Source organism: Pezoporus wallicus, unplaced genomic scaffold (genome assembly GCF_028554395.1).
Source record: "Pezoporus wallicus isolate ANWC-B61680 ecotype Strahan unplaced genomic scaffold, APGP_CSIRO_Pwel_v1 contig_3365, whole genome shotgun sequence".
Taxonomy (NCBI): Eukaryota; Metazoa; Chordata; class Aves; order Psittaciformes; family Psittacidae; genus Pezoporus; species Pezoporus wallicus.
The window spans coordinates 398,151-417,005 of record NW_026640883.1 but is presented as its reverse complement, the minus strand read 5'-3'; the positions used below and the strand labels follow the sequence as shown (position 1 = coordinate 417,005).

Sequence of the window (18,855 nt, the reverse complement as noted above, 5' to 3'; positions counted from 1 at the left end):
CATGTCTGATCAATGGATCTTCATCCTGCTGCTCTGGGAATGAAATGGGACCATCCCCTGAAGGACCGTGACTTCCTGCAGGTCTCTTCCCACTGTGGCCTTGTCACCCAAGTCTCTGCAGTCACCCAGCGCACCTGCACAAAGGTAAAGGTGATGAGACATGGAGAAACCGAGCCTGAGTGAGGCAGAGATGCTCTTGAGCAGGTGCCTGCCTGGGGAAAAGCTGAACGCTGGCAGGCTGTGGGAATGGGAACGTGGCTGGGAGCCTCCCATGGTGGGGCCAACTTGCGGCCTGTCCCTTTTAAGCCCTTGGAGCTGTTGCCAGCCCTGGCTTAGTGGGGTCCCTATCCCTTCAACTGGCTGTTCCGCAAATTAAGAGCTTGCTATTAGGCTGCTAATTAAAGGCACTTCATTAACAGCAGGGGAGGCAGCTCCTGGCCGCAGCAAAATTGGATTCCTCTGAGCTGCCATCAGCCGAGTTCTCTCATCTCTGGGGCTGGGTGCTGGCCCCTCTCTGTGTCCGGGGAAGGCAGCTGTCCTGAGCAGTGGCTGGGTGGGTTACCCGCCTTCCTACCCGATGGATGGGGCACATCTGCCAGGGTGGGAGAGGGGCTGGGGGGGGGGGGGGATGACGGGGGTGTTTGGTGATGTGAGGCTGCCCCTTCTCCCCCAGCCTCGGTGGGGATGCAGGGATCCTGCCCTGTTTATGGTCCCCTGGGCCATCCCGCTTTGTAGGGGACATGTGGGGCCTCTCGACGGTGCCAGAGCATCACACCGGGGATCCCGTTCTCTCCCGGCTGTGCAGCCCGGAGGTGCCGGCCTGCCCCTGCCCCCGGCATGGGGAGGGGTGAGGGGGAAGGTCCTGGGCTCCTCCTCCGGCCGTTCAGGCGCCTCCAATGAGCCCCGGGGCACCCAGGCTGCTGACCTGCCCCGACCTGCCTTCCCTTCCCTTCCCTCCCCTCTTCCTCCTCCTGCTCCCAGCTAAAAATGGGAGACTCGAGCGAGCCCGCCGGACCGGGGCTGCCTTCTCCCTCCCCTTCTCCTCTCTCCCCCTGCTCCGGCTGCAGCCTCGCCGCGACGGTCGGGAAAGAGACCCCGCGGCCCGGCGGGGACATCACTGGGGTGAGCTCCCTGCGGGCTGGGGGGGCTGCCCCATCCCCGCTCCCCGTCTGCCCCCCCCACCCAACCCGGCCCCTGCTCTGACATTCCCCCCTCCGCCACTTTTTCCCGGTTTGGGATTCCTGATGGGATTAGCGGGGATCTGCTGAGCGTGAGCCGGGAGCTGCTGGGTGCTACGGATCCGGCTACTGTGCTGGGGGGAAGCTGCGGGGCGCCGGGCCCTGGGAGCTGGGACGCGGGGCGGCTGCCGGGGGACGCGGGCTCACCCCGCACGCATTACTGCGGCGGAGACAGCGGGTGCAGCACCCCAGGGGTGCCCCTGAGGCTGGGGGGCCCTGGATGCCTTTTGGTCCTGCTGTGAGCCCTGACCCCGAGCGGGACCCCGCAGGGCTGGGGATGAGGGCCCCCCCTGCACCAGAGGATGTGGCAGAGGTGCTGGTGGGGGTCAGGGTGTAGGAGGTGGGTGCATTTGGGGAGGGATGGGATCTGCTGCAGGGAGCTGGACCTTTCAGTGGTGCTGGGCCTCCCTGGTGGGGTTTATGTGTGGGGCAGCTCGCAGCACTGCCTTTTGGGAGTCCCCATCTACAGGGGGACACGGGTGTCTCTTCCTCACCTACCTGCCCCTCTCTGCCCGCTGCCACCTCTCCGACTCCAGGTAAAGCCTTATGCCACAGCCAGGAGACCAGCGACGGGGAAGCCGGATCATCTGGGCTTGGTGCTGGGCAGTGGCATGGAGCAGTGCTCAGCACAGGGCTCCATCACGCTGGGGTCTTTGCTCTGGGTCAGGGACATCCCTACTAGAAAAGGGCAGTGACCCAACGCAGCTCATGCCACAAGTGACCTTGTGCTGATCCCTCTTCTCTCTTCCAGCACCTCACCTTTCCCCTGCTGTCAGTCACCCTCCTGGTGTCCTTTGGCTCCTCCATGCTTTATGGCTACAACCTGGCTGTGGTGAACTCGCCGGCGGTGGTAAGGGACAGGAAGCCTCTCCGGAGCAGGGGAAGGGCTCCGTGTCCCTCCTGGAGAGGGTGGGAGGACCGCTACCCAGCAGCCCCACACCAAAGCGCTGGCATTTCCCTTCGGCTCCCATGGGGAGCAGTCCCCACAGCTGCCTTTCTCCAGCTTTTCCTGTGCCATCTCCAAGTTGTCCTTAAACCCCTCTGGTGCTGAGGCTGGTTGAGCAACCAGACCAGCATACTCCAGTCAGCACCAGTCACATCCTGCCCCTCATCTCCTGCAGTGCTGTTAAACCCATGACATTTTCCTATGGGGGCTATCATCCCTTGTCTTCCTCTTTCTCCCAGCACATCTGGTGCCTGTTTTGTGTCTCTCTGCCCTGCAGCACATAAAGGCTTTCTACAACACCACATGGTCCCAGAGGTACGGGCACGGGCTGGCACCCGGCCCCCTCACCCTCCTCTACTCCCTGACTGTCTCTACCTTCTCCCTGGGAGGGCTGGTGGGCTCCCTGCTGGTGGGGGTGCTGGTGGAGCGCTATGGCAGGTAAGGGGGTGACATGGGACAGTGTGGTCGAGGGATGGGATGGGGCTGGGGGAGCTGCCCTGCTGCTTGTGCCCACTAGGAACGGTGCACTGAGCCGCAGCTCTCTCCTCGTCCTCCTCGCCGGCGGCTTCATGGGCTTCAGCCGGGAGCTGGGGTCCCCCGAGATGGTGATCATCGGCCGCTGCATCACAGGGATCCACTCAGGTAAGTGCTGCCTGGGTTGTGGGATTGTTCACAGCCCCTTCCTCACGGCTCTGTGCCCTACAACCCATTCCCAGTCAGCTGCAGAAGACTTTCTATTTCCCATGGCCACAGGCTTTGCTGTGGAGGTCTCCATGGGGACAAGGCAGACAAGGCCACCTCCCTGGCAGAGGGGAGGTGTGGATGATGCTGGGCATGCACCAAGAGCCTGGGTAGGCACTGGCACCCTTCTCCCCAGTGCCTCTTCCACCTCAGTCCCTCCTGTCCCTCCAGGTATCTGTCTCAGTGTGGTGCCCCTCTACCTGGGAGAAATCGCCCCCAAGAACCTGCGGGGTTTCCTGGGGCTCGTGCCCAGCATCTTCATCTGCTTAGGAGTTTTTTCTGCTCAGGTCCTGGGCCTCCCGGAGCTGCTGGGTGAGGTGAGCACAGTGCCCCAGCCACGTGTGCTGCACCCTGCTCTGCCCTCCCCATGACACATCCCCTTTTGACCCCTCTCAGGACAGGTTCTGGCCCCTTTTCCTGTCAGTGGTGGTCATTCCCGCCTCCCTCCAGCTCCTGCTGCTGCACTGCTTCCCCGAGAGCCCACGGTACCTGCTGATAGAGAAGGATGATGTCTGCGGGACCACCAGGGGTGAGCAGGTGTCCTGGGGGAGACCAATGATAGTCCAAGGTCTCCAAGACCACGCTGCACCCTCAGAGCACCCTTCTACGTCCAGACCTGAGAACTCACCAGAAGGTTCAGCCTTTCTCTCCCACCCAGTTGCACCACAGCATTTCTGTGGTACCCATCACTGTGGTGTGAGGCATCTCCTCAGTTCCTATGGACGCCCAGCCCCATGGGTCAGGAACCTGTGGGGAGGTTGAGCCAAGACAGACCCAAGCCTTTCCCCTTCCATGTGCCATACTTGTGAGCACCATGGCTATGACCCCTGCTCTCCCCACAGCGCTGCGCCGGTTCCTGGGGACGCCAGATGTGCAGGATGTGATCGAGGAGATGAAGGCGGAGCAGCAGTCGCTCACCTCCATGGACATGGTCTCTGTGTGGCAGCTGCTGCGGGACCGCTCTGTGCACTGGCAAACGCTGTCGGTGGTGGTGGTGAACGCCGGCATGCAGCTCTCGGGCATCGATGCTGTAAGCCCTGCAGGGTCCTCACCCCGGGACCTGGCTCTGCAGGGCCTGAGCTGAGACCTGGCAGCTCATTTCAAGCATCCCATGGCTCCGTACCCCCAGCTCACACCAAGTCCCCTCCCCGCAGATCTGGTTTTACACCAACACCATCTTCGAGAACGCCGGGATCCCCGTATCCCAGATCCCCTATGCCACCGTGGGCACCGGCACCATTGAAGTTGTCGCTGGGCTGATAGGGGTGAGTGATGGACAGACAGATGGACACAGACCCTCAGTGCCAGAACCTTGTTGCCAGCTCCCAGCACCATCAAATAGGGGGTGGTGTGGATGGACCCCAAATGCCAATTGTGCCACAGCACAGCCCCTTTGCTGGGGGGCAAAGGGTTTGGCAGGAAAATGAGGTGGAAAGATGGAATGAGAGGGGCTCAATTTGTGGGATCTCATCCAGAAGGGATGGGAGAATTTTGAGGTAAGTGGGTAACAGGGAGCTTGAGGGGGAGACACCAGGCTAGGAGCAGGCTGGAGGTGATGGAGGGGGTTAAGTGTTTCCTTCTGGCTCCTGATTTCATTGTCACTCTGTTAGCAGAGCCACATGTCCCCATCTGCCCCCCCCCCCCAGACAAGCACCGGCCTGGCCCCAGGCTATCAGCCACGGCCCCCCCCAGCCAGGCCTTATTTAGCTGGAGAGTTAGCACTGGGCCAGGCAGATTTATGGCCCTTGTCCCATCTGCAAGTGTCACCCGGGGCCAGCCTGAGCCACCCGGCACTAAATCCGCTCCCTGACAATTACAGAGATGGATGGCGGGTGCCTGCTCCCAGAAAACCGGGGCTGAGAGAGACTGCTCCCCTCTCCCTACAGCTCAACCCACAGCAGAGTGGGGCTCCCAGGTCACCCCCCTGCCCCTCCGAAGGGTGCCCCCTTCTCCCCTGCCCTGTCCGTGGGGCTGCCCCAGCTCCCAGCAGCCGCCCGACACGCAGCCAGATCGCTCAGGAGCAGCCCTGCAAATGGCCCCCGACGGACGTGCCGAGATTGGGTATAAAATTAGAGGCATTTGTTCTGCTGTCAATACCCCGCCTGCTCCAGCCGTGCTGCTGCCCGCACCCTGCTCCTCTGCCCCACACACACCCCCTGCCCACACCAGCACCTCTGCTGTACACTGGTGCATATGTGACCATGGGGACACCCCAGCCAGCCCCGACTCTGCACCCTATTGGGGCTCTGCAGGACCCTGCTGCTGCCCAGTGCGTGCTCACCCAGGGACCTCAGAGTCATAGAAACACAGAATGGTTTGGGTTGGAAAGGACCTTAAGGTCATCCAGTTCCAACCCCCCCTGCCATGGGTATGGACACCTTCCGCTAGATCAGGTTGCTCAAGACCCTGTCCAACCTGTCCTTGAGCACTGCCAGGGATGGAGCATTCACAACTTCCCTCAGCAGCCTGTAAAGAGTCCTGGCTCTTCTCATGCCCTGGCCCCAGCCCTGTGCCCTGAGCTCGGGGTACCCCAACCCTTAGATACCACTGAGAGCATCCTTACACCTTCAACTGGATCTGGGAGTGCCCCCGTCCTGGTGGGGAGCTCCCTACCACCCCATCAGTCTCTGCTCTCCCTTGGCAGTGTTTCACCATTGAGAAGCTGGGCCGGCGGCCCCTCCTCATCGCTGGCTTCTGCACCATGGGCATCTGCTTGGCTGGCATCACCGTGTCCCTGCTGCTGCAGGTAGGGTCTGCAGCCAACCCTCCCCAGGCCAGGCTTGGCCTGGAGCCTTGGTGTGTTAGTGCACCGGTTCTTCCAAGCAATGTTTTCCCTTCAAAGTTAAAGAAAAGTCGGAGAAAAGAACAACAAAGAAGAAACCCCAAATCCGCATGGGGGAAATCCTGCCATTGGTGGTAGCTTTTCTGCAGAAATAGTTGTACCCAGGAAGGGAGGTGGAGAGGTCTGCAGGGCCCTTCCTCTGCCGCCTGCCCCTGGGGGATGCTCCCACAACACTGGGGACACCTCAGCATCACTGAGCTGTGCTGAGGCTGACCCTCACCAGCTTTGCCCCAAACCACCCATTGCTTGCCTGAGTCTCCCCCATGGGTGCGTGGCTGCCATCTCCAAGGGCCCCACCCAGCCAGGTGGTGAAGCTCCACCCCGGGGACCCTGGACATGAAGCTCAGGGCCACCACACCAGTAGCACCTGCAGCCCCGTGTCTCCTCGCAGACCACCGTGCCCTGGATGTGCTATGTTGGCGTTGTCTGTGTGATTGGCACCATCGCCGGCTTCTGCATAGGACCAGGTAGGACTGAGGCCAGTGGGAATGGGAGGGATGGGCAGTGGAAATGGGGGTCCCAGGGAAGCAGGGAACAGTGGGGTTTGCAGGCAGGGAGAAGGACCATCTCCTTGGCCCCTTCCCTGCAGCCAGGCCCTGGTTTATCACACTGCACCCTACAAGCAAGACCCCGCCATAAGCCCCTCCAGCCCCATTAATGTCTGGGGCACACTCCACCTCCTCCTCTTCATCCCTGCTCCTGAGCCAAACAGGGAGGTACTGGCAGTCTTCCCCACGCCCTCTGGAGTTGTCACCCGGTCCCATCACAGTATGGCTATCACAGGGAGCATCGTCCTGCCCCTAACTGAGCCCAGGCTTCAACAGCGAGGAGTGAAACCTGGACTGGTTTACCCAGTTGATGTATTAGCAGAGCTGCTAACAGATCTATAATTCATCCTCAGCCCAGACTTTATTCACTGTAATTACATCTTTAATTAGGATTTTAATGGCTCATTGTTCACAAACAATGATGAATAGGAGTTTTAAAACAAAAAATATATATCTCTATTCTGGGCGAGCTGTGAGTAAGAGTCCGTGAGGGGCTCTGCTCCTCCCTCACTTCCTAGCACTCGGTTTTGATTTCTCTTTTCCCTTGGAGCATCTCTTTTGAAGAGGTCCCAGTCAGCCCTGTCCAGGGCAGTAGGACCTCAGTCGTGTCACTACATCAAATACAGCTTCCTGCCAGGTCTCCATGTGCCCTGGGATGTGTGCTGGACCTTGGATCGTGCCCTACAGCAAAGGGACAGACCTGGGATCCAAGGCTGCTGGCTCAGTGATGGATTGAGTCCTACTGAGAAGCAGCCACAACCTGTGTCCAGTTTTAGTGGCCAAGTTGGCTTGGGAATTCATTCTGGTCTTTTAAATTGAACATGGGAAAAGCAGGTTGGAAATTGGTGTTTCTATGTCCTGCGGGGAATTCTGATGCTCAGAAATGTGGTTGCTGCTTTCCTGCCTAAATCAGCCTCAGCATCAATAGAAGCTGATCAATAGAAGTAGATTTTCTGAGCCATTTTGAGCAAGGGAGGATGGAAAGGGCATTATGGAGGGTGCCAGGAAGACGTTTCTCTATGCCTGTGGTCTACGTGAGATTTAATATATCAGCATTTAGGCAGATTACTGCAAAATGAGTATCCAGATGGTCCTCTGTTTTGACTTGGTCTGAAACTTCCCAATCAAGTAACCTGTGATATTGACCTCAACACCCAGCAAGGTGCGACTGTGGTAGGTCAGGGGGGACATCACCACCCACCAAGACTGATCCCAAAGGGAGACCCTGGTCCTCTGCTCCCCAGCTCCTTCAGCCCTCCCACCATCACTGCCTTGACCCATGGGTCTTGCTGGGCTCCAGCCCTTTGGCCAAAGGACTGGGATGGGCAGGGCCTGGCAACCCCAGGGGTGCCAGAGGGACCCTGTCCCCCATATCCTGAGTATGTCCTTCCCTCCGCAGCCGGTGTCCCCTTCCTGATGACAGCGGAGCTCTTCATGCAGTCCCACCGCCCAGCTGCCTACATTGTGGGGGGGTCCCTCAACTGGCTCTGCAACTTCACCATTGGCTTCATCTTCCCCTTCTTGCAGGTACTGGTCTGGAGGGGCCATGGGTGGAGGAGGGGATGGACACATCCCTGCTGCTCCCCCAGGACAGAGGGCCAAGCCAGGCTTAACCCAGGGGATACCCATGCCCTTGGCTCAGCTCTGTGCTGGACAACCAGCCCAGGGAGGGGTGATGGGAGGGGACACTGCCTCCTGCCATGCCCAGCTTGGGGATGCCTGGCTCCCTGCCCCATCCCTGCTCTCTTTTTGTCCCCAGATGTCAGCCGGTGCCTTTTGCTTCTTGGTTTTCTGTGGTGTCTGCCTGCTGGTGGCCCTGTACGTCTACCTCGTGATCCCTGAGACCAAGAACAAAACCTTCATGGAGATCAGCCACATCTTTGCCGCCCGCCGCTCCTTCCCCTCCATCCCAGCCCACCTTCGGATGAAGAAACTCGATGGCTATGGGGCCCTGGAGAGCAGCTCCCTGGAGGACAAAGGCTCCAGCCTCCCCTGATGTGGGTGGGCTGGGAAGGGGACAGGGATGGTGGAGGAGGATTGGGGCTGAGGAGGGAAGTGGGGGGCAATTTGCTTGGACTTGATAAGCTCTGGTTCTCCTAGGGCATCTCACCATGGTGCAGCCTGGAGCCATGGTTGCACCGACCATGGTCCACCCTCACTGTGTTGGAAGAGATGTCCTCCCGGAGGAGGGGGGTTCACATCACTCCTGTGGACTTGCCAGGAGCTGCCTGTGTGAGCAGTTTAATAAACAGCATTGCCCTCAGAGCCATCATATGGCAAGCCCAGGCTGGGACAGCAGCAAACTGGAGCGTGCTGGCGAACGTGGGTGCTCCCCCAGTGCCAGGAATGAGCAGGATGGGAGCAGGACGGGATGGGCAGCTTGTCTGCCTCCCCACTCTGCCTAGCTGAGCTGGTTAGACTTGCCCCACATTTCCTAGGCAGCGTGGTAGGGTGGCCACTGGTCTCTTGTGCTCATGCAAACCCAGAGCCTGTGGATGAAGAGACATGGAGCAGCTCAGAGCTGGGGGTAACACTCCAGGACCATGCCCATCCATAGCCTGCTGGACTGCCCTCCTTGTGTGCTGGCCCCACAGAGAGTGCTCCCATGGGACCCCTGCACCCTCCCAAACTCTGCTGATTTCAAAGGGGACCCTTTGCTGCACCCCATGACTTGCTGTGACGCCAAGGTGCTCTCCAAGCGTGACCTCTCCCATGTCTTTGTCCTGAATCCTGCGGGTGCTGGGAGCAGCCCTGTTTCCTGGGTGCAGCAGTTGTATGATCCAGGATCCTCACAGCAGCTCCTACGAACACCATGGGCTTGGGGTTCCCAGGGCAACAGACCCTCAGGGAGCTATGGTTTGCAGGGAAACTGGGATATTCTGCTTTGGTAGGAGGTAAAAGCCGGTCAGTGGGGAGCGCTGCGTGGCCAAACCCCTCGAGTGCCAATGCAAGCACCACTTAATCTGTTGCAAATAATTCAGCCCCCTTTTTTCTACTTGGCTGCTCTGTGACAGCCATGGTTGCAGGTCTGTGTCACTTGGTGAGGAGCTCACCCCTTCTGCATCCCTTGGCAAAGCCTTGGGGTGCCTCCAGAGATGGGGTGGGTGCTGGGCCCACTGGTTCCCAGTGGCTGGTCCCAGTCCCTCCATCCTCAGCAGCTGGCTTGGGGCCCTCCTGCATCTCGAGCCATTTAAAGGGCAGTCCAAGGGGGGTCACTGCTCTGCAGCATCAGCCGCTTCCCACCCTGCCTCCCTCCCGACACGGCTGCTCTCGGCAGCAGAACAGAGCGGTAAATATGTGCAGCATTACATATGTATAATGGAGTGTAAATAACCCCAAAAAGTGCATTGTAAATAGACTCCAAGTTTATCCTTTATTAATGAGGCACTGAGTGCCCTGCTGTTTTAGAGCAGCGAGACTTTGATAATATCAAAACCTAAATTACACTTGTGTCTCTCACTCCCAGCAAACGACAGCATCATTTCAGGCCTCTTTGCCACTTGTATTTATTTATTCTGGTATTTATTTATCTCTCCCACCCAGCATGTGGGGTGGCTGAGAAGATGCCCCCTGCCCTCCATGTAAGAGGCAATGGCCCCCTTGGGAGCAGCCCCTCATCTTGGGCTTCTGGCATGGCCAAGGAGCCGGAGTGTTGGGTTATGGCCAAGGACTGCTTTGAGCTGGCTGGTGAGATGAGCCAGACCTGGGAAATGCGAGGTAGGACCCATTTCTGCCGGGGCTTCAGACACCACCAGACCCAGAAGTTCCGTCTTTCCAAGGACTGGAAGTCACTGGCCAAATCCGATGGTGCCTTTTGGGTGTGTTTGCTCCTGGGGGCTCTTTTGAAGGTACCATGCCAAGGGATATGTCCATCCTCCCTCCATCAGGACCTGCAAGGGTGAGAGTCAGCAAACCCCATGCTCATGGGACACTGACTTCTCAGCAGCTCTGTCATTAGGACACTGGGGCAGGATCTTTGTGCAGGGCTCCTGTCCATACTGCCTGGGGCTGATCTTGCAGGACTTGGGCTTCCTTCTGCTTGCCCTGCCAAGGGAGGCATTCGCAGCTACCCTATTGCAGGCTTCTCAGCAAGAATACAGTTGGGTGAGCTCCGAGCTGTCCCCCCATGTCCAAAGCAGCTCTCTAGATTCAGGCCTCCAAAAGCACTGCTCTGCTTGCTGAGGGTAAGGCTGCATTCTTTAGCAGTGTCCAAACAGGCCTTGAACGTTTGGGGAAGGTGCAAAGAAGAACCCAAGACATTACTCTGATGCCTGGAAATGCTCTTGATCCTCTTAAGGTTTTCAGAAAGGAAGATGAAGGTGACTCTCCAAATGCATTAGGTACCTTCTTGTGTGGCACCCAGTGCTAAAGGGTGGGTTTAAGCATTGATGTATACACATGGAGGGCTGGAGCTCACCCCAGCCAAACTGGAATGGGAAAGAAGGCTTTGAAATGGGCTCAGCAAGGAAATGGCCATAGCACATCACACCAGATCCTGCAGGGAAACTCTCCTGCAGGGTGCCTGGCTCAAGGTGAACGGTCATATCCTGACTGGGAAGCTGATGAAAGCTTGCTGGGTACATCCCAGTGTCCCTTTGCCCAGCACTGGTGTCTGGAGAGGCTCCAGCAGGGATGGGCTTCCAGGGGAAGGATCCTGAGAATGATGGGGACCCACTAAGCCTCTCAGGCTGAAGCCTTGCTGCAAGGACATGCTGCATCTGGTACAACACATCGTGGGGTGTAGCCCTGGCCGATGGACAGCCGAGCCCCCATCAAAGCTCAAGATTAGTGTTCACAGGAGGTCGGAACTGCAGGATGGGACTCCCCAGCCCATCTTCCAGTGCCCACGCTGGGGCACTCCACATATCCCCGGTCACAGCCTTGTGTGCAAACATGCTATCAGTAAAGGCATGGAGAGGGAAAAACAGAGGGGGTGACCTGTTCCCTTTGGATGCAGGGTTTGTCCTGCATCAATCCCTCTGCCCTCCCCAGTGCCCCAGAGCAGAGTTAGATGTCCTGTCTGCATTTAGGGTTTGGCAGAGCTTCAGGAGATGGCCTGGAGCTGCTCCCAGGCACCCTGGGGCTGGCTGGGGAGGTAAGTGGAACCAGCCCCACTTCACCACCAGCCTGGCCAGCTCTGGACACATGGGCACTACCTATAGTAATAGCTGCCAGGACACAAGTGACCCGGAGTGCAAAGGTTGCACCCCCAAAATCAGGACACATCCCTCACCCAGATGGTGAAACACCCTTTCCATTTTGGGCATAGTGTGGGAGGTGTTTGGCACAGTCCCGGGGAATCTGCCTGGGAAGGGTGATTCCAGCCAGGAATGGGTCCTCTTGGTGCCTTCTTTTGTTTTTCCCTTGCACAGTGGTGGCAGAAGGCGACAAGAAAGGGGAAGTGGACAGCATGGTGGTGGCAGTGTGCCTGCTCCAGGCACCATAGCCCCATGCACACTCTCGCACTATGGTAAACCTGGCTTGTTCCTGGCTTAAAATGATCCCACAGTGGGGTCTACTGGGGCTGAGACCACAGAGCTCATCTCCTTAATGTGCAGAGCCACTCCAGCCGAGCTTGTCATTCACACAGACTCTGCTCAAGAGTTTCTTTGCAGGGAAAAACCTAAAAGAGGTGATATTTTTACTGTGCTCTGAAGAACGGGCACTCAGCTGAAACCCAGCACTTCAGAGTGGTGGAGAACAGGGATTTGTTTCTTATAGAAGACTAAAGTATTGTCTTAGTGTCAACCAGACCCCCTCAACCCCTTGAAATAAATAAAGAAGAATATAATGAACAATTTAAGTGCATATTTGTGGGAAGTGTTTTACCTTATAGTAAACCCAATAATTCCTGTATTAACACCTGCAGGTCCGCAGCCGGTGCTCTGTGGGGTGCCGGGGCTGGTCCGGGTGCGGATGCCCGGTGTCGGGGTGGCCAAGGTGAGGGTGCCCATCGGTGGGTGCACACCAGCAGATGGCACTCCCAGAATTTATTGCTACAGCAAGCTGCCTCTCGGAGAGCAGTCATGTAGGAGATGTCCTATTATATGGGCAGTTGACTTTAATAGTCATTGTGTGCTTAAAGCACAGCAAAACAACAGTGGGAAAAAAAAAGAAATCCCCACTCCACTTGGATAGCCCTTTTCCCCCCAGCCCTGCTAGTCTATTTGTACAGTAAATTAAAAATATGAATCACTTCTCTCTACTGCCTCCCCAAACACTCATCCTGTCAGGCTCTGTGTTGTCTTCATTTGTATTACCTTAATTTAATGTTAATTATGTTCTTCATTTACAAAGAACAAGCATTTACACTCCCTGTCTGGGGATTTTCCACGCTCGCGGTCTCCACAGACGGGGAGGAGAAGGGGAGCAGCGGAGGCAGCGGTGCTGGGGAGGAGGCTGTTAGCAGGGCCGGGGGGCCGGGGGGAGCAGGGGTGCCACCCCTCGAATGGACCGGTAAGGATGAGCATGACTGCCATTCGATTTATAGAACCCTATCACCGCCCGTGCTTTAATCCCCCCTAATAAATCCTTTTTAAAAGGTCCTCGGCCAATGGAGGGCAGTGATTGATGGGGTAGAGGGAGGGGTTAGTGGCAGGGTTTGCTGCTGGGGGTGGCTGGTGACCTGGCCGGGGATGTCTTAGGGATGGGAGCCTGGACACCTCTTCTCTGTTGCCTGCAGACCTCTCAGATGCTGTTGATGATGGGATGACAGCAGAGACGAGGACTGCAGTTCCCTGCTCTGTTCCTCAATTTCACCTGGAGATAATTTCACCTTCATCAGCACCTGGAGATAATTATCCCCTTCCAGCTCTTCCCATCCCAGAAACTCCCAACCTGGGTGACAGCTCCAGGCTGGGCAGCCAAACTTTTGGATGCAGCCACAGAAGTGACTTGGGGGATGTGGGTGTCTGTGTGTGTGTGAGCATGTATCCATGTGCACATGTGTAAGGTGCATGGGTCTCTAAAACTCCATTCACCTCCTGCAAGCCTGATCCTCCTGTGCACAGACCCAGTGTCTGCAACAAGGAAGGACATGAAAAGACGAAGAAGAATATGAAGAGCCATGAAAGAAAGTGCTGGGACCCTTCCTGGGACATGAGATGCTTGGCCTCCTTCACAGTCTGCTCCTGCCGTCCCCTGGCATGGTAGACGTTGGGGTGAAGGCTCTGTGCCGCACAGCTCCCTTCTGCAATAAGCAGGGTTTGAATGCTGCCCATGGCTGCCTGCTCCCTGCCAGTGCCAGATCTTCTGGCAGTGTGTCCAGCCACAGGTCAGGAACATCAAGGACTTCTAAGGGACCTGCAGATTGGATGTGGGCAGAGGAAGAAGCATTTTCAGACTTCCCTGGGCTGCACGAGCTCCCGGAGCCACATTGTGCTGTGCAAACAGGGGTTGTACCAGCACACTGTGGGACCTGAAGAGCAGTGGGTAGAGCTGCGCTGAGACACCCACCTGAAACCATCCCAAACACCCCAAGAGCTAATTAAAAAGGAAAAGAAAGGGGAAAGCCCCCAGACCTTCTTGTTACGTTTGATCACAGGAACCCCAGAAAATCACAGAAAACAGACTCCCCCATCATGAAAACTGAGGGTATCCATGCTCCTCCCCATCACTATCACCCTTTTCAGTGGCAACAGCCAAATATTATGGGGTGTGGACCTGACCCCCTTGCTGCTGAGCCAGTCTCAGGGCCTGGGGCAGGTCTCCTCGGTGGCTGCTTATGGGGGTGTCACAGGTTTGGACCTCCAGACTTCTTTCCATATGCCCAGCTTGCCCTGTTTGTGGGGTGCTCAGCCCCCTCTGCCTTGACCCCAGTACACACCAATCCTGTCCTTTCCCAGCTATGGAGCAACCCCACTGCAATGTCACCTCCACACACCCCCCATCCTGCTGCCATGTAGGGCTGAGGCCGCTCACTTCGGGACACGAGTGGCTCAAACACACCCGATGAGACAACCAACCTCCCCGGGGGCAGGGAGGACCATCTCCACCATCATCCACCAGCCATGCCCGCTTCCCTCCCGCATGCGCTCCCTTATTAACAATGACCTTTCCACCGTGCTCGCCGCTGATTCCCCAGCCCCAAATATCCTTTAAATGGGTTTCAGGAGCTGATGCGCTCTCTGTTAAAAGGCCATCGCATTGCACCCACGTCCTCCTGTGCTGCAGCCCCATCCCCATCCCAATACCTATCCCCATCCCCATCCCCACGCAGCGCCACCCGCACACGCTCACACTAACATTTTAATTAATGACAAGGGCTTTTTTCCCCCTCTTTTTTCCCCTCTCCCCTCCCCTCATAAGCACTTTAATGTGTGTTCGCAGCCCGGCTGATCCCCACAGCCATGGAAATATTAGGTTGACGGATGTGGTCTGTCGCCAGTGCTCCCTCAACGGGTCTGCCTGTCAGCTCGCCGATGATGACATTAACACGGGAAGAAAGTGATGACAAATGCCCGTTATCAGGGAACGAGGCCTGTGACAAATCGCACGGCGCCTCGCGAGCAGCCCCATTACGCTGTAATAAAAAAAGATGGATGGCTCAGCGCGCCGGGGCCCCGCGCTAATGCGATTTTGCCTGGTCTCTCCGGGTTCTAATTAAGGCAGAAAACGGAGAATGAACAGGAGTCCCCGGTGCCCGGCCCCTCCTTGAGCACCCAGTGGTGATGGGTGCTAGCCCTCAGGGATGGCGTCCCCCAGCCCCTTGGGAAAGGGGTTCTGGTGGGGATGCGGGCAGACAAGAGGTGCAGATGTTGGAGGGCGGCTCATGGTAGAGGTGGGGGACACCCCCCCCCCCAGCCTGTCCCTGCCCATCCCGCCTCTGCTGGGTGGGCTCACGGCTCCTCCACCCAGGGTGAAGGGAGGAGGGGGGCACACGGCCACCATCAAGTGCGTCACTCGCAGGCAAATGTCACCTCCACCATCTGCTGCAGCATGTGAAGTGTGGGGGGGAGCGCTGCGTGATAGAGAGTGGCTGGGACAGCATCAGCCTGGGAGGAGGCTCAGTGCTGCGGCATGGGGACACCAACACTGGCCTCTGGGTCCTGTGAGGACAGGGAGTTGGTGGCCACCGTGAGGAGAAGGGGTGGGTGAACAGTGCATCAGGGTTCCTGGGGTGCTTGTGGGAAGCAGTGATTCAGTGATTTGCTTTATGACAGGAGTGGGAGAAGGCAGCTGCAGAGCTGCAGGGTTGGGGGGGGGGGTGGGGGGGGGGGGGGGGGGGGGGGGTCAGACCACTCCCCACCTGGGAAATGGACATCTCCTTGTAATCAAGGGCACAGCCATCAGTGTGATCAGTGGGTACCAACATCATCTCCCAGTGGACCCCCCCAAGCCCTCTCTGCCACCCACCCACCTGGGAAATGGACATCTCCTTGTAATCAAGGGCACAGCCATCAGTGTGATCAGTGGGTACCAACATCATCTCCCAGTGGACCCCCCCAAGCCCTCTCTGCCACCCACCCACCTGCCTGTGCATCCATGTCCATTCCCCAGAAACCTAAAGAGCATCTACAGATGTGGTCAGACTTGAGGGGTGTCTCAGTGGGCTTTAGATACCCCCCACATCCTTCGGTCCAGGTGCTGTGAGAAGAACGTTGTGCTGCCATGGGGTCTATCTATGTAGCTGGATCTGACCCTGCAGACACCTTGCAGACATGCTGAGAGGCCACGCTGGTGGGGTTTTGCCGTCTTCTCTGCATCTGGACAGCACCCAGCCCTTGCTAGACCTGACATGGGTGATGCCAAGTGAACGCAGCCCCCATGTACACTCTGCACCCCACAGGCCAGCATGGAGCAGCTGTCTCCTGCTGTGGGTTATGGATGGGTCCAGTGTGTTACTGACCTTATGCCAGGCAGTCGGTGGGCTCAGAGTCTCCATTCCTTTTGCTTTGCTGTGTGCATCTGCACAACTCCAGGCGGAACACAGCAAGGTGTAGGAACCTGCCAGGGGATGTCACTGTCCTTGGGTGATGGAGAAGGAGTTCTCTGGTGCAGGCTGCTCCCTGCTGAAGCACCACATTGTGCTACTCTGGCAGTGCTTCTGAAGGTACTTTTTAGTGTAGAACGGAGTTTTCTTCAGGAGAGATCCATGAGTGATTCCTGTCATGTTCTGAGGGATTTATCAGTCACTTCAAGGAGTTTTTTTAAAGCTCCCACTTATTTACAGCTCCCCACGCTCCTTCCACCTGCCCAGGCCTTTAAAGGGGGTTTGACAAACTTGAAATATTGCTGGAGCAAAACTGATCCCGAATGGCAACCACGTTCAGCAGGAGCATCCCAGCTCTGTAGTAAAAGCCTCTAATCTAGATCTGGACTCACCTATCCGAATGCATCAACTTTTACATCCCAGATCTATTTTTAGCCCTGTTCAGAGTGAGAGCTGAGCAACATCCTCCAACAGCTTCTTCCAAAGGAAGCTTGGCCTCTGGTGCTGTCCAGCAGCACAGATTCAACCTCCTCTCCTGCAGCCAAAGTAAGGGCAGAGGCCATGGAATTTATTTCAAGCAAATCACTTTTGCTGAGAGCCAGCTGGGAATTCACGGAGCTCCTGCTGCTGCAGCAGGTTCACACCAGAAGCCATACTTCCCTAGGTGGGATCAGCTTTGGATGCTTCACGTGGACCTGTCAGTGACCAGCGCTCCAGGCTGGTGCAAGCCACAGGCTGCTGCTGCTTGAATCTGGCTTAGATCTAAGAAGGACCCTACAGCAAAACAAAATCACCCCCATAGTGTTGTGAAACGACCTGCAGTGGGACCACGTGAGGGCCTTGGTAAACCTGGGGAGGGCTGCATGCAAGGGTGCGAGCCTTCACCACAGCCTGGTAAAGTTAACACTCCTTGGTGGAGAAATGGGGAGCAGAAATGTGTGTTATCAGCTGGAAAGAGCAATGTGTCAGTCCAGACCCCTCAGTGTGCAAACTGCAGCAGGGAGCTTGATGGGACTGCACCAGACCCATTCATCTGTGGGGTGGCCCCGCGGGGCCAGGAGAGGCTTGGGGCCAGGACAGCCTAGCCCTTCTCAGTACAGCCCAGCAGAAAAGAGCCCTTCCCACCACAGACAGATGGATATTGCTTATCTCTGGGAAAGTCCTCATGTCTTACATGGTATGGTTTGCTACCTTTCGTCCTTCCCCAGCAGAGAGCAAAGGCAAGGGTGTCAGCAAGGCTGCATCACACATGCAGCATGACCTGAAATTTGGGCAAGACCAGAGGTGTTTAGCTGCAGTCAACAGCAGCACAAACATATGCCAAAAGCCTGGCACCAGCCCTGTCTAGAGGTGATCTGAATGAAGAGCTAAGTTTTGCAGACATCTTGTGGGGATGCAGTTTCCACCCCAGGGACTGTCTCAGCCTCAGGACCCTGCTCTGTCCCTGGGATCACACGTGCCACCCTGTGGGTGAGTCCCCAGCCAAAACAGCGCATGCTGTGTGGAAAATGCACTGGAGAGGGGAAGACTTCTGGCAAAATAAAGCCAAATCAGGAGGATCAGGAGACTGGGCAAGCAGGGAGCTCCTGCAGTGCAGCCCAGGGGAAGGAGCCTTCCAAAGAATGGGGCTGTGCTTGGGTTTGTTTCCCCTTTTGCCTGGGCAAAGCTGGGCTCCTGCTGGGGCAGGAAAACCCCAGCCTGGGGCACACCAATGACATTAACCATGGCACTACCAACCCTGGGGGACACACAGGTCCAGCACAGGACAGCAAGGATATTGCTGTGTTGTGCAAGTGTTCCTGCAGAGCTTCAGGAGCCAGGAACCTTGTTCATAGCATCACAGAACCAGGTGGGTTGGAAAAGATCTGGAAGATCATCAAGTCCAGCCTTTACTCCAGGGCTGCCAAGGCCACATTAAACCATGTCACTGAGGGCCCAACTACAAGGCTTTTGCACACATCCAGGGACTGTGATTCCACCACTGCCCTGGGCAGCCTGTTCCAATGCCCTTTTGGTGAAGAATTTTTTCCTATTATCCAGCCTAAACCTCCCCTGGCATGGCTTGAGGCCGTTACCTCTTGTCCTGTCACTTGTTACTTGGGAAAAGAGATCAGCCATCTCCTCTCTCCATCCTCCTTTCAGGTAGCTGTAGAGAGTTCCTCTTCTGCTCTTGTCAATTTAAAGCATCACCAGATAGTGAGGAGCTCTCAGTGTCCAGACAGGCTCCTTCAACCCACTCATACCACCTATGCTTTCATCATCCCAGCATGGGGAGCAGCTGCTGGTGGGTACATGAATATCAAGGTTTCCAGCTGTGCTGCGGTCCCACCTCCACAGTTGCTCAGGCAGGGATTGGGGTGGCAGATGATACAGCTGTCCCCAGAGCTCAGCTCCCTTTTTGCCTGGCTGTGTTGCTGGGCTGGTTATCCGGTCCAGCTGGGAAAACAAACAGGGCTTACTCTGAAACACAAGGAGCCATCCCTCTAGGCTTGATGCTGCTGACCCAGGACCTCCTGTGGTTAAAAAAGAAGGAGAACAGAGCCAGGAAAAGCCCTCAGGAGTGTGGAACAGGGACAGTGTGGAGGGGGACAGGCTGGGAGCTCTGTCTG

The 18,855-nt window shown here is 57.0% G+C and overlaps 1 protein-coding gene across 1 annotated transcript; it reads left to right on the top strand.

Moving 5' to 3' along the window:
• Window positions 1-1,994: 1,994 nt before the first annotated feature.
• On the top strand, window positions 1,995-8,387 carry LOC130605486 (solute carrier family 2, facilitated glucose transporter member 9-like). The gene is made up of 11 exons (XM_057420991.1): window positions 1,995-2,088; window positions 2,462-2,622; window positions 2,702-2,826; window positions 3,097-3,242; window positions 3,322-3,454; window positions 3,768-3,955; window positions 4,080-4,190; window positions 5,570-5,671; window positions 6,159-6,234; window positions 7,715-7,842; window positions 8,075-8,387. Exons 1-11 carry the CDS (start codon window positions 2,044-2,046, stop codon window positions 8,309-8,311), a joined length of 1,452 nt encoding a protein of 483 aa, XP_057276974.1. The 5' UTR covers window positions 1,995-2,043; the 3' UTR covers window positions 8,312-8,387.
• The last annotated feature ends 10,468 nt before the right edge of the window (window positions 8,388-18,855 follow it).

Coding starts and splice junctions, on each gene's coding strand:
- LOC130605486 (XM_057420991.1), top strand. CDS start 2,044: ATGCTTTATGGCTACAACCTGGCTGTGGTGAACTCGCCGGCGGTG. Junction 2,827..3,096: donor CATCACAGGGATCCACTCAG/GTAAGTGCTGCC, acceptor CTGTCCCTCCAG/GTATCTGTCTCAGTGTGGTG. Junction 6,235..7,714: donor CGGCTTCTGCATAGGACCAG/GTAGGACTGAGG, acceptor TTCCCTCCGCAG/CCGGTGTCCCCTTCCTGATG.